Raw genomic sequence first — 13412 nt, 5'->3', positions numbered from 1 at the left:
GGCCTATCAGGGCCAAGCGCATATCGAGACTGTTGGTCAGCAGACAGGCACAAGATTCAGTGGAGTTGAGTGCTTGTGCAGTTTCAGTTTAGATGTAGTGTAATATAGTGTAATATAGTATAGAATAATATCGTATAATAAAGTAATTAATTAGCCTTCTGATATCAATGGAGTCAGATGCATCATTCTTCCCAGAGGAGGGGTGGCTGATTTTACAACAGGCGTTATCTACTTTATTCTCTGTATTTACTTGACACACCTTGCACAAGGACTAGGCGTAGAAAAGTCGGGAAGGGCTGTTTAAAATGTTCCAGATTGTTAAAAAGGGTTAAGTTAATAATAACTAGGCTTTGTAAAAACAAATTGATAAATAAGAAGAGGAGGGATTGAGAGGGAAGATGTAGGCTAATGCCTTGACAAACAATTTGATGGATGTTAATGTCTTTGAAATGGGTCTTAATGTTTCTACTGACTTTGGGCAGCAGATTTGTAACTGGGCTGTCCTGGGGTGACTTTATGATGCTTGTATCCCCATTTCTCTATTTAGCCCAGAAATAAGTTTTTCACCTTTAAGACTTGTTCTAAACACAAAGAGAGGGAAGAGAAGAAGCATGGAGTTTGTTTACAGAAACTGTACTCACTCCTCCACATTCCTGCTCCTGGACTGTGTTGTCTGTGGATGGACAGACAGCGAGACAGAGCTCTCCTTTGCTTTTAGTTAGTTTTAGCTAGCTGAGGCAAAGAAGTTCCCTGGACTGTGTTTTTATTTCTTTTTCTTGGAACTGTTTAAACCTGCTCCAGACCGAACACCCAGAAGAGCACTGGCAGCTCACACCTGTGGCCCACCAGACCAGGCCTGGGTCACGGCATTTCCAGCACCAGAGGGACTGATAACAGACTGAGCGAACTGAACTAGAGCCCATGAAAAGGACTTTCTGAATTTGTCATCTCTTCATATTGTCAAGAGGTTTTATTGTTTAATATTGTTCATTTTTTGTCCTGGTGAATGCTTTGCCTGTTAAATAAACAGCTTTTTCCACTTTTCTCCAAGAAAATCTTTTCCCGAACCAGTTGGGGGAGGGGCCACTTGAATCTGCTTTCTAGAGGAACCCCTTCTGAGGTTTTTTTCTAAATTTGCCCTAAACCAGGACACGGGCCCAGACAGTTTGGCTCCTGAAATAGACAAGGGTCTGCACAAGCCTGAACCTCTGGACTTTGGGGGGAAAAGACAGATTCAAGGGGGGATAGGTAGTAGGTGGTTCAGGAAGGCTGTACCTTCCGAGTACCTCAGCCAATGGGGAAAGGAAGAGGGCAACATGCAGTCGGGAGTTTAGGAGAAAAGGGAGGCTTGCACCTTCTGAAACCTTGCGAGAGAGAACTTCGTGGGTGTGTGCCCCAATAGATGCTCCCCCTTTACTCTGGCGTTTGTGGATTTTCCTGGCAGCAAGATGGTCAGATTATATTTTCAAGGGGTTTTGCTTGGAGGGATTTTAAAAAGTAACTGTTTAGAACAGAAGGTGACATGTATTTCTTAACGTCTTTTCCCCAGCACTTCAGACGTGAACTTGACTCAAGGTGACTGCCAAGCTAGGAGCCATAAGGCACACCCGTTCCTCAAACGAAAAGCCCGTCAGCAAGAAAAAACGCAAGTCACGATGACAGAAAGGGGAACCGGCACTTTTCTCAACAGCGCCTCGACGTGCTGCGGTTTCAATATGCAAAGTCGACGTAGCTACACCATTTCTGAGCGTTTCCTCTCCTTCCCTCGGGCATGGCTGCAGGCAGGGAGGTTCTAAATGAGATCGAGGAACCGCTGCTGCGTGCAAAATAAAACAACTAGTTACAGATTTATTTTTAAGGGTTCCTTTTAGATATTAAGGGCCCTCCTCTCTCTCGGTCCCCTCTCACAGCCCCCAGGTGGAGTGCAGGCCTTCCCTCTGCGGGTCTGCAGTCCCGATGGGGCCGGGCTCCAGGTAGGGTCCTGCCGTCGGTCCCATAGGGCTCCCTGTATTGGAATGATGCGGCTGACTAGCCCTTTGGAAGCCAGTTGTGGGATTTTTTTGTGTTTTTTTTTTTTTTTTTTTTTTTTTTTTTTTTTTTTTGGGGGGGGGGGCGTTGTTTGGGTGTTTTTTTTTTTTTTTTTTTTTTTTTTTTTTTTTTGTTTTTTTTTTTTGCGGCTGTCCTACCAAGGGCGGGGGAGGTAGGAACAAGTTAGAAAGGTACGCGTCCCCTTTAAACACCTCACTCTACTCCTTCCCACGTGGTGCAGGGCTGGGGCGGGGATTCTGCGATGAATCTTTCTGTCGTGGTGTAGAGGAGTCGTATGGGAAGTGAGACGTGAGTATTTATGTTCTTTTGCGTATTTTGTTAGAGCTGTTGCCATGTTCTCTTTCCTCCACCCCCAACTGTTGGGCGCTCGGCATCTCCTAGCCTGGTGTGGGAGAAATACGCTGGGTAACCCTGTGGTGAGGCTTTCCCTTTTCCTCGAGTGCCCACTATGCTCTGTGGGAGGAATGCCCTGTTGTGGAGCGGGTTTAGAGCGGGAGTAGTAGCCACTGCCACGTTGGGGGGGGCAAAGAGGATTTGAGTGAGGGAGAAAATGGTGGTGGCGAACCGCCCAGCTCTTCACCTCGCACCGGGATCAGTCCCTGCCCGCTGACGACCCCCGACTTTTTTTTTTTTTTTAATGTGTGTGTCGTGTTCTTTCCTTCACCGCCGGTAACCTGCATCCTTCTTGCTGCCACCCTGCCCTGGGAGGACCTGAGTGTTCTTACCCGCGCCCCCCTGCCGGGCCCTCGCTCCTTTCCTTTGGGGGGCAACACAAGCCGTAGAAAAGAGGAAGGAGAGGAAAATGGCGGCAGGCAGGCATCGGCTTATCTGGTGTTTCTAGCTCGTACTCGCTTGTCTTTCTCATGTTACTTTCCCTTGTCTTCACTTGTCCCGTCTCATTCCACCCTTCCTCTCCTCGGTGCTTCGGTGTCCTCACGCTTTGCTTGCTAGTTTCTCAAGAGAGGACACCAACCCCACCCTATTTATTTTTCCTTTAGTTTCCGCCTCCATCTTCCTCCATATTGTTACTCTCCCTTCCTGATGCGGACTCTGGAGTTGTCCTCTGCGTATCTGTCCCGCCCTCCGCGTATCAGACTTTTCTTGTTCGGCTTCCCTATTTCATGTCACTGCTGAGTTTATTTTTGCATTGCCCCGTTCCAGCTCTCCTCTGCCTGCCTCCGTCCTGTAGTGTGGTGTCTTTCCAAACCAGGACATGTGGTTTATGTGTGCTTCCCATACCCTGTTTTATTTTCAGTGCTACAGCTTCTATCGTTGTGTTCCAAATTATTCTGACAATTTACTCTAGAACCACATTTGATCCGTTTTTATTATTCAGACTGTTTTTTCTTTTGCACATAGTTTATTTCATTGCCAGTTTAAAACCTGCTATTTCTTTTTCTTTCCTGAGGTATGCTTCTTTAAAACTTTATTAGCCTTTCCAAGCTAGTTTATTTTGTGTAGTTTCTCCCTGTGATGCTTCTTTTTATTCTGAAGTCACAAACTAGCTATTTATTTGTTAGAGTTTTTAGTAGCAGGCAAGATGTTGTTCAGCTGCTGTATCTAATCATGTTTGCATACTAGAGAGATGTAGAAGTACACCTGGCAGCATGCATTCAAGGAAAGTTGAGTGTCCACTTGTTCAGTAAATGAATATATTCTAGTGACTGATGATGTAAAGTTGCAATGGAAATATTAATTGCAGTACTGTAGTTCTCTGTAACTGAGATATTTTCAGACTTTTGTATTACTGATGGGAAATGAAGCTTAATCTGTGACAACTATGCAGCTGTTACTCCCGATTTCAACTAGTCAAAATGCTAATGTAAGAATATATGTAGTGTTGGGGGCTTAATTGTTTATATTTATTAATATTATGTCGAGAATTCATCTGGACACCGGTTTTGTATTGCTTTTTTTCATTATAGTATCTACCATACTTGGGAGAACATGAAACAGGTGAAAAAATGTCCTTTTGTAAGCAGTTCAGAACTAAAATACTGCATATAAGGCAGTCACAGCAAAAAGGGGAAGAGCTATAAGAGGGAAGGGTGCTTGTGATTACATCTACAATGTGTATTAAAGGTTATATGAAAAGGTAGGAAAGTCTTCAGGAGGGTTTTGAATAAGTTGAGCCTTTACAAACAGGTTTGGAGATGGCTTTCTATCCATAATGGGATGTATTCCTTGTATAGTGTTCTCATGTTATCTTTCTCTTCCTAGAATGCCAAAGTCAAAGGAACTTGTGTCTTCAAGCTCATCTGCCAGTGATTCAGATAGTGAAGTTGACAAAAAGGTGAACATTATATGCAGTTTATTACTACTGTATTAACTGTTATATTTCAGGCAGGGGTTAAGGAATTAGTTGAGTGTTATGTCACAAAATGATATATGATTTATCTGACACTTAAACCCCAAACACCCCCTCCCAACCCCAAAAAAACCACCCCCCAAGCTTATGGTTTCGGTGGATGCTTTTTGCTTTGCAGTACACTTTATTCTTAAGGTGCATTTTGCTTCATGTTTTTCTGTATGGTATATTTAGCCACAAGCTTCCTGGAGTTCTTTGCTGTTTTGTGGCTAGTGATAGACAGCTTCTGTATAAGCTGCCTCTGGTGGCAAGAATTTGAACTAATTTTGAGGACACTGCCCCATCTTCATTTTGATATCTGGATTACTTACAAGTCCAAAACCAAAACCTCCACTTGCCTTGTTATCCATGTGCCACTTGCTTATCTCGCTCACATTCTTTTTTATGTTTCAGAGTCTTATGTTTACTGTAAGACTATCTGCTAGTTTCTCACTTAAAAGCAGAGCCAACCAGAATTTCTGAGTTGATAATTTTAACATTACCTGTTTTAAATGCATAAATGTAATGTTTTCATTTAGTTTAATAATTATTTAATTTGTAAATTTGTATAGATGTGTCAGTCATTGCAAACAAATTGAATACAACAGTCAATTTGTCTTTTTAAGAAATGCTAGGTGGTAATGCAGACATTGGGTCTTTTAGCGCGCTTTGCAAAGAGACAATCTGATTTACTGAAGTGGTTAAAATATGAAAATGTGACTTGCTTGCACATAGAAAATTAGGTATTTTGTGAAATCTTAATATAAGAGAAAATGACCAGGTGATTTTTTTTTTTCTGGAAATGTATTCCTAATAAGACATAGTGTAACAATCAACTTCAGTGGGCAGTAAGGTGGTTGGTTTTGGTTTTGTTTTTTTTCTATGACAACATCCGGTATTTTTTTGAGCTGTTTGTCTTTAAAAGAGATTATTTACAATATGATTCTAGCAGGTGAGAATAATTTTTGGTATCTTTGCATTATTCTTCCTTTACAGTGGGCATGATTACTATATCACCATTAGTGGAAATGTAGCATGCTCTAGCATCGGCTAGCAAAGTAATCTGATTTGCAGGTGATATTGACTCAATGTTTTAAAAACATGTTTAATTTATCATGCTATGAACAGAGATTTGACTTCAATTAAAAATGTTCTCTTGGATTTGATTTTTCAAATCCTTTTTTTTATTATCTTATCTATTTTTTTTTTTACCAGAGTTGTTAGCTGTTCCCCATTTTTCATTGTACTTTCTGGAAAATGAAACTTCTATCAGACTTTAAAATTTTAATTAAAACTGACAGTATTACTGCACAAAGAAAGTAGGCTTTTTGAAATGTATTTTCACAGAATCACTCAGTTGGAAGAGACCTTCAGGATTATAGAGTCTAACCCATGCCCTAATGCCTCAACTAAACCATGGCACTGAGTGCCACATTGAGTCTTTTTTTAAACACATCCAGGGATGGTGACTCCACCACCTCCCCGGGCAGACCATTCCAGTACTTATCACCCTTTCCGTAAAAATCTTTCTCCTAATATCCAACCTTTATTTCCCTTGGCACAGCTTAAGACTGAGTTTTGAATTTTGATCTAATTAAATTTCTCTTTAAAGCCAAATTATTATGGTAAGCTTCACTGAGAACAAAAATAGGCTAATTTGAAGATTATTTTTTTTTTGGCTCCAGTCTAAATGTACAGTATTGTATTCCTGCCCTCACAGGAGGAAGGTGTTAATACATATTGCATAATAGTTTGTGACCTCTAACATAATTTTTTTTTATAACTTATAAAATGAGTTGCGATTTATGAGTTTTTTTTTATTCTTGCTCCAAGGCAAAGCGGAAAAAGCAAGTAGCTCCAGAAAAGCCTGTTAAGAAACAAAAGAGTGGTGAAAGTTCAAAAGGTGCAGCTTCTTCTAAGCAAAGCAGTAACAGAGATGAGAATATGTTTCAGGTAAAATTGATGACTCTCTTAGAGCCTGGTTAAGGTAACCATTTACATAATAATCTGTATAAATTTTATGAGGCTATGTGGATATCATGATAGCATTGTGCTTGGTCTCCTGAAATCTTGGCTGAAGGGGATTACGATGCTAGCATGCAAGATGAGATGCTGAGAAAAAGCACTGATTGGTTTCAATAGAGTAAAAGAATCAGAGTTGTGGTAATTGATTCTAACTCTCATGTCTTTGCATGTGGTAATTCTCTGTGTAGTCATTTTGTCTGTAAATATTAGATCAGGACAGTCTTGGAAACCCAAAATATGGACTCTTAATTCTTATTTAGCTAGGTCAAGGGAATTTGGCTACTGTTTTCTAAGACAGTATCTTGGAATAAGTTTTGCTCGTTCTTTTATGATGCAGGTTTTTCTCACTGAAAATCCAAAAAGATTTCAATTTTTGACATTGTCAAAATAGGATGGATGTACATTTTTTCAGTAGCCACAAACATTTGTGAGTTCAGGGTATTGCATGTCCCATGGTTAGCTGAAGAAGCAATGTATCCTGAAAGCTGTGCAAGAATATGCGTAGCTCAGAATTCCTTTTTTTAGGGATGTGGATCAAGACTTATTAAATGCCTGACTAGCTGGTTTGAAAAGGGGAGCACAGGATGAGAAAGGGACTTAAATTCTTAGACTTTGATTCTTAAGTTTGTGAAAAGTTATGTGAGAGGTGCCTAATAAGATGGTTCCAACACTGAATAAAGTAAAATAAATGGTTTTGGGCTGTACCTGTGCAAAGTAATATGTGGGGGGGAAACTAGTGAAGGCCTGTGTCAATTTTCACTTTCCTGTGTATATATAGTTGGAGGGAGAGCTTCAATTTAAGACCCTGGGCATAACTGCTTGGACTTGTACATTGAAGGAAGAATGTAATACTTTTGGTTCTGCTGGGGCATGCTTTGATCCATATAGGAAAAATGATAGTATCTTCTGCATCTAATGAGAGGAACTGCATTTAGGACTCAAATATAAAGCCTATATGTTTGGGATTTTTTTGTAATAGGTTCAGAAATTGCAGCCTTGGGGAAAAGTTAATTTTAATGCCCTCCTTATGAAAAAAAAAAAAAAAAAAAGAGAAAAAAAACCAAAAAACAAAGCAACATAGCAAACCACCATAACTGAACCAACTAATGCAAAAAAACTTTCAAATAAAAGCAAAACTATTTGTGTGCTCTGATTTCTTTCAACCTTTTTTGACTCAAGGTAATAAGTTACTAAAAACAGACAGTAGAGGACATATATTACTCTAAGAGCAGGATTCTTCCAGTGTTGACTACAATACAGAAAAAAATTTCACTATCACCCTGACTTAAACCATCAATGTTCCTAAGTTTCTGCCTGCTTTTAGTTTCTCAACAACAAAAGTTTTTTTAGATTGTTTGTTGTGTTATGTGCGTTCTTTTTTCATGCAACATCAGCTTATGTGTGTTAACCAAGATGTACCTTTTTCAGTGTAGAAATAGCACTGTAGGTCTGAGAATGCTCCCCTTCTCTCCTTTCTACCCAAGAGAGCATGCTCAAGATCTAGTTGCATGTTAATTTTGGAGGTATTATTTTTTTTTTCTAGGAATATTAACAATACTAGAATCTCTCCTTTCTGCTTCCCCATGGTAATAAAAATGATCTGTGTGCAAGTGATTTTGCAGCATAACTTACAAGTGTGTCTTCAGTTGATGGAAATGAGGCTGTAAAGCATTCATATGATAGTCAGAAATTCTGTGACATCCATATTGTGTGTGGGAATGATAGCAACTGGCATGAAACTTAGTGGTTTGCTGTTCTACACCTTTGGGCTGTGTTCTTAAAGTATACAACTTCCTTTAATATTGAACTCGTTGTGACTGCTGTATTTACAAGGTTGAGCATTTTCATAAAGATCTACACTTTATTTTTGTTTGAAACTAATGTTGGTATAATGGTATTCTTGAAACTAATTATGAAGAATAAAATAATTGTAAGAAGAAGGGAATTAAGTATAAGAGACCAAGTATGTTTTATTTATTTACATCCTGGTCTTTTAAGTTTTATAGGCAGCCTAGTATACTCTGGAATTTATTAAAGGTTTGAGTACAGTTGGGTTGTGGAACTTTACTCCCATTTGTGATGTATTACTAGAGGCCCTAAGGACAAGCATTATTCATGTTACATTAGATTCCTGTCTGTGGCTTCAAGCCAATGTGAGTAGTTCATCATGTACCTTGGTTAGTTTGACAAATCCTGTCATCTACCTATGCCTGATTTGGATTAGGTTTGTTAATGCTGATGGGTTAAAGTATTAATATTAATTATCCAGAGTGGAACCACATTACATGATTGGGCATTTCACAGGAATTGTTTCCTGAAAAGGAGTTTGCCTGTTGCATATGGACCTCACTTCCCCCTCCCCCCCCTTTATTTAAGTTTGGGTAAAATTTGCTTTTTTCACTCATGAGAAATAAGTTCTTCAGTTTCCTGGTGTAATGTCTTTACCTATCATAGGCTCCTGAAAGTAGATAAGTAAGTAGGTAATATATGCTTGTGATGCTCTTGAATGTGATTGGTTGTGTGTCATTATTTAGCAATAGTATTCTCCAATTTAGTCCTTGCACTAAAAAAACCCCACCCATGTGACACTCCTTCTTCCCTTCCTGTCCAATTGGAGGCACAAAAGGCAAAGATCATGGGTTGACATAAGAACAATTTACTGGAAACAGCAATGAGATAAGAAAATGAACAGTAACAACAATTATGTTAATAACAAAAGTGTACAAAAGAAATTATTTACATGGAAAGCCCCCAGCAAGAAACAATACCAGACAGCTCTCCTGCCATGTTTTCTTGACCGGAAGAAACCCCCTTTCCTGGGAAGTGACAGTCCCTTTCCCCTGCTTCTAGCAATGATGAGAAGTGATATGGAATAACCTCCCTGTCTTGGCCATGCCACCTCATGGCTACTTCAAAAATTAGCTCTATCCTGACTGGAACCAGGACGTTGTGAAATGCATCAGTGATCACATAAGTTTCAGAATTAATTTGTTCAACCAATTTGCTGTATTACAGATCTCTGCTGTTTGCAGGACTCTCTATTCTAGAAGTTTATATTAGCTTATTGAGGTTCTTCTAATGCTTTTCCAGCAGTACTGATGGACTTGGACATGCTACTAAGTTTGGTCTAAAAAAACTTGGCTACTGTGACATAATACCTTATTTTTGAATGTTAAATTTGTAGTGCTGTGAAAGTATTTAATAAATAAATTGCAAAATACTACCTTATAAACTTTTTTATTTTAAAGGATGTTTTGAAGTAGGAAAGCAACTGCTTCAGGCTTATGGTATTTAAAGAGGTCCTAATTATTTAAAAATAAATTTTAGAGTTAAAATAGCAAGATCTGCATAAGAAGAAAAATTACTTTAAGCAAGCACAAAGCCTATTTATGTATATTTTGTGAAATAACAACTTTTATGACTTTGTTTTGCTGGTAGGTAGGGTCAGCACCAGACACTGACGCCAACTTAAGGAGTAGTGTAATTTACTGTAATGCAATACTGCAAAGAACTACAAAAGAATAAGCTAAGCAATGCACCTAGTCATTACTACAGAAGATACATCACCAGTTGCCCTAGTACTTTACCCCTGCATCCAGATATCCTTTAATCATCAGCTGGGGGAAGCTGTCACAGCAAAGGACTGGAGAACCACTCCCAGTAACTGGGGAATTCTGTGGTACATCCACCTTACGGGCAAAGAGGCTTCTGATTTTGCTGTGAGAGGAGCCCAGCTTTTATAATATACAAGCTACTATTACTTCTAATGTGGGGACATCTGTTTTTATTCTCCTGTTGGGTTTCTCACTAAGCCTGGCTAGGGCTCAAGGAGGAACCAAGGGAGTTGTCTTTGATCCTACACCCCAGACAAAGCCAGATGTGGCATTGACCAGTTTCTAAATACAGAAAGATAAATACATGTTTTGCCAAAGAGTGGATACATATATCATATTGCTAACAATGCTTCATTTGTAAATGGATGCATATACATTTGGTTGGAAGGTTCATCTAGAGGTCAAATTTAGTTCAGGGCCTGTTGTTTGGGCCTTAGTACTTCAGATTTAAACATCTGTGAATGATTTTAGTTGACTGGAGAGTTGCTCATGCTTTCTGGTTAGACTTTATGCTAGTAAGATATGTTTTGTCTCCTGTTTAAGTATATCAAAGTGCAAGATGTGTAAATTAAATAAGGTGAAAACTAAAACTAATGTTTTATCAGGAAGGAATATTCCTTTTTAAAAATTGTTTATGTGTGTTTTCTTCACAAGGTGGGTCCAGGAGGTACATACAAAATAATAAGAATTTTTTACGTGAGTTGTTTGACTGTGCTTTTATTATTATCAAATTTCTCATTCTCAAATTCACATTATATTTTGAATTTATGTGAACAAATAGTTTTTTTAAATCAGTCTTTTTTAAATTTGATAAAGCCTAAATAATGTAACATATAGTATGCCTGTTGTCTCTTTTCCCTTTGCCCTTTCTTTGGAGAATTAAAAAAAAAGCCCTCATAATTCAGTTAAGCCACTGCATGAAAATCTGATATTTCAAAGTCATTTCATACCATTGCTGTGTTGGTAAGCTAAAGTATTTGAATAGGGGTCTTTTTGGGAACATTTGGTACAGTCTTTTAACCACAGTTCCAAGAAAGTGTCCCAATGAACCAGCAGAAGCAGGCATGGGGCAGTTGGTGGCTTACTTCTGTTTCCATCTGTATTTACTATGTTTTAAAAAATAAAAAAAGGGAAAAAAAAAAGAGAGGGGGGGGAACAAGTTAAAAATTGGGCCCATCTCATGTGAATATCTAATTTGATTTCTGTACCTATGGAATGGACTAAAACTTAGATTTGGCGGTAGAGCGTAGAGCGCCTTCTTCCCCGTTTGTTTACAACAGCTACTAAAAAAGATGGTTATAACAGACCCAAAAATTTATTTCAGAAAACAGTAAATTAGTGGGTTTTATAAGATGTAAGCTTGTTAAGAAGACAGGTATTTTCTTGTTCTAGGAGAGAGCCACTTTGAGCATTGAATGCTGAATACTCAACAGGTTTTAAGTCATTAATGTATTTATATTGACATTACTTATTTCCCTACTGATTGCTCTGGATTAAGCTCTTGATCTAGTTGTTTTACTGGTGTCTAAAATAAGCTGAAGTGTGCAATGTCGCATGTACATGTCTGATACTGCTGGGAAAAGTGAATGCTGTAATACATAAAATACCTAAAAAATATCCTTATGTGTGTTTTGACAGATTGGCAAAATGAGGTACGTCAGCGTTCGTGACTTTAAAGGAAAAGTCTTAATTGATATTAGGGAATATTGGATGGATCAAGAAGGTGAAATGAAGCCTGGCAGAAAAGGTATTGTTTTGCTTCATGTTATTTTGTACTAAAACATTGTCTGCAGTTTGCTGGAGATCTTTGTGTATCAGATTTCTATACTTTGTTACTACATGGTATTTTTAGAGTAATATTTTTACTTATTAATGATTCACATTTTACCATATAATTAGTTTTATCAGTTGACTGTAAACAAAAGCAATGTGGTTTCATTGGCCTGAGTCTGTTTTCCTAAATAATTCCCCCATAATTTATGGAAAACAAGGCATCAAATACAAACAGATTTGGTATGGGAGTTACATACATAGCCATACATTTTCCCTTTAATTAACTTCACTTCTTCCTTTTATTACAATTAGATTTCCATATTGGTTTTTGAGTGCTAGGGAGTGGTAATAGTCTCTCCAAAATGTTACTTATAGTTTGTTATTCACAATGCTTTAAGAAACATGAGGGGAAAAAAACCCCAGAATTATGGTTCTTTAAAAGTGTGTAGAAGTTTAGTCCACAGAGGTATGGCTTTTAGAAGTCAACGGGAATACAGTTGATTTCCTTGTTTCTTTTGTACTGCCTTCTGTCAAGGCCAGCACCTAATTTCTGTGTTTAGCCTAACACTTGTAAATGCATTTTTTATACTGCACTAATTTTCTTTGTAAGGAGATAAGCTAAGGTCTGAAGTGTTCCAAGTGAGTAATTTCTTTGTAACCGAGGTGGTTGTTACACTTGAGGTATGTTAAGCATTATTAATCGTGACATACGCTGTGTATGAAACCAGCCTTGACAGTAACTGTGCAAGATTCTGCACTACAATTTTTTTTCCCCTAAGTATTTCTTTTTAATGCATTTCAGGTATTTCTTTAAATCCAGAACAGTGGAACCAGCTGAAGGAACAGATTTCTGATATTGATGATGCAGTGAAAAAACTGTAAATACAGAGCTATACAGAAACCTTTTATTATTTCAGTTGCTTTAAGTGGTCTTTTTACATTGGCATTTGTTTTCTAAAATATTGTTTTCCAAGCTATTGTATATTTATTTGGATTACTAAATGATTTGTAAAATGAATATGTGCATTAAAAGTGTATTCTGAATGAGGCTATTTGTGTATACATTACTAAAAGGAAATGTGTTGCTTTCACCTCATAGTATAAAATAAAAAAATCAAATAATATGTAAAGCATAGATGTTTATGGCCTTTTGATTGAAGATGATGGTACGGTTGCCTAATAGCTTTAATTATGGATTTAGTTTAATTGACCATTAATGTGATATTTTTTTCCTGAGATTTCCTTAAGTGTCTCCATTTTAATGTTTTTTTCTTTTATTTCATACTCTTTGGTATTGCCCTGGCAGCTTTTAGCTTTAAGACTTGATACAAACAGTGAATACCTGGTAAAACTCATTTTTGTAGATAATTTTAAATACTGTATTTGCTAATTTACTGTATTTATTCAATTGTAAACAGTCCTGAGTATATAGACTATTTTGCATTACTTGCATGAAGTGTTATGCTAAACAATAACATTTGAAAACAAGCCACACACTATTTCTTCCCATTTTTCTATAGCTTGATTGACTTAGAAAATACAGTTAGCTTTTGTTCTTAGACCCTAGATTTTGAATGTGATCGTGACAGGACCTTTCATCCCCT

At 37.8% G+C, this 13412-nt stretch overlaps 1 protein-coding gene across 1 annotated transcript; it reads left to right on the top strand.

Moving 5' to 3' along the window:
- The first annotated feature begins 2278 nt into the window (after positions 1-2278).
- LOC134431471 (activated RNA polymerase II transcriptional coactivator p15) lies at positions 2279-12941 on the top strand. Its single transcript, XM_063179483.1, has 5 exons — positions 2279-2337; positions 4270-4342; positions 6230-6349; positions 11674-11782; positions 12611-12941. Exons 1-5 carry the CDS (start codon positions 2324-2326, stop codon positions 12688-12690), a joined length of 396 nt encoding a protein of 131 aa, XP_063035553.1. The 5' UTR covers positions 2279-2323; the 3' UTR covers positions 12691-12941.
- Positions 12942-13412: the final 471 nt, after the last annotated feature.

Source organism: Melospiza melodia, chromosome W (assembly GCF_035770615.1).
Source record: "Melospiza melodia melodia isolate bMelMel2 chromosome W, bMelMel2.pri, whole genome shotgun sequence".
Lineage (NCBI taxonomy): Eukaryota > Metazoa > Chordata > Aves > Passeriformes > Passerellidae > Melospiza > Melospiza melodia.
The sequence above is the reverse complement of the archived record's forward strand: the minus strand, read 5'-3'. Positions and strand labels throughout refer to the sequence as shown.

Bases quoted from the DNA above. Each gene is read 5' to 3' on its own strand.
- LOC134431471 (XM_063179483.1), top strand. The intron at 4,343-6,229 runs GTGAACATTATA...TCTTGCTCCAAG, and splicing joins ATAGTGAAGTTGACAAAAAG to GCAAAGCGGAAAAAGCAAGT. The intron at 11,783-12,610 runs GTATTGTTTTGC...AATGCATTTCAG, and splicing joins AATGAAGCCTGGCAGAAAAG to GTATTTCTTTAAATCCAGAA.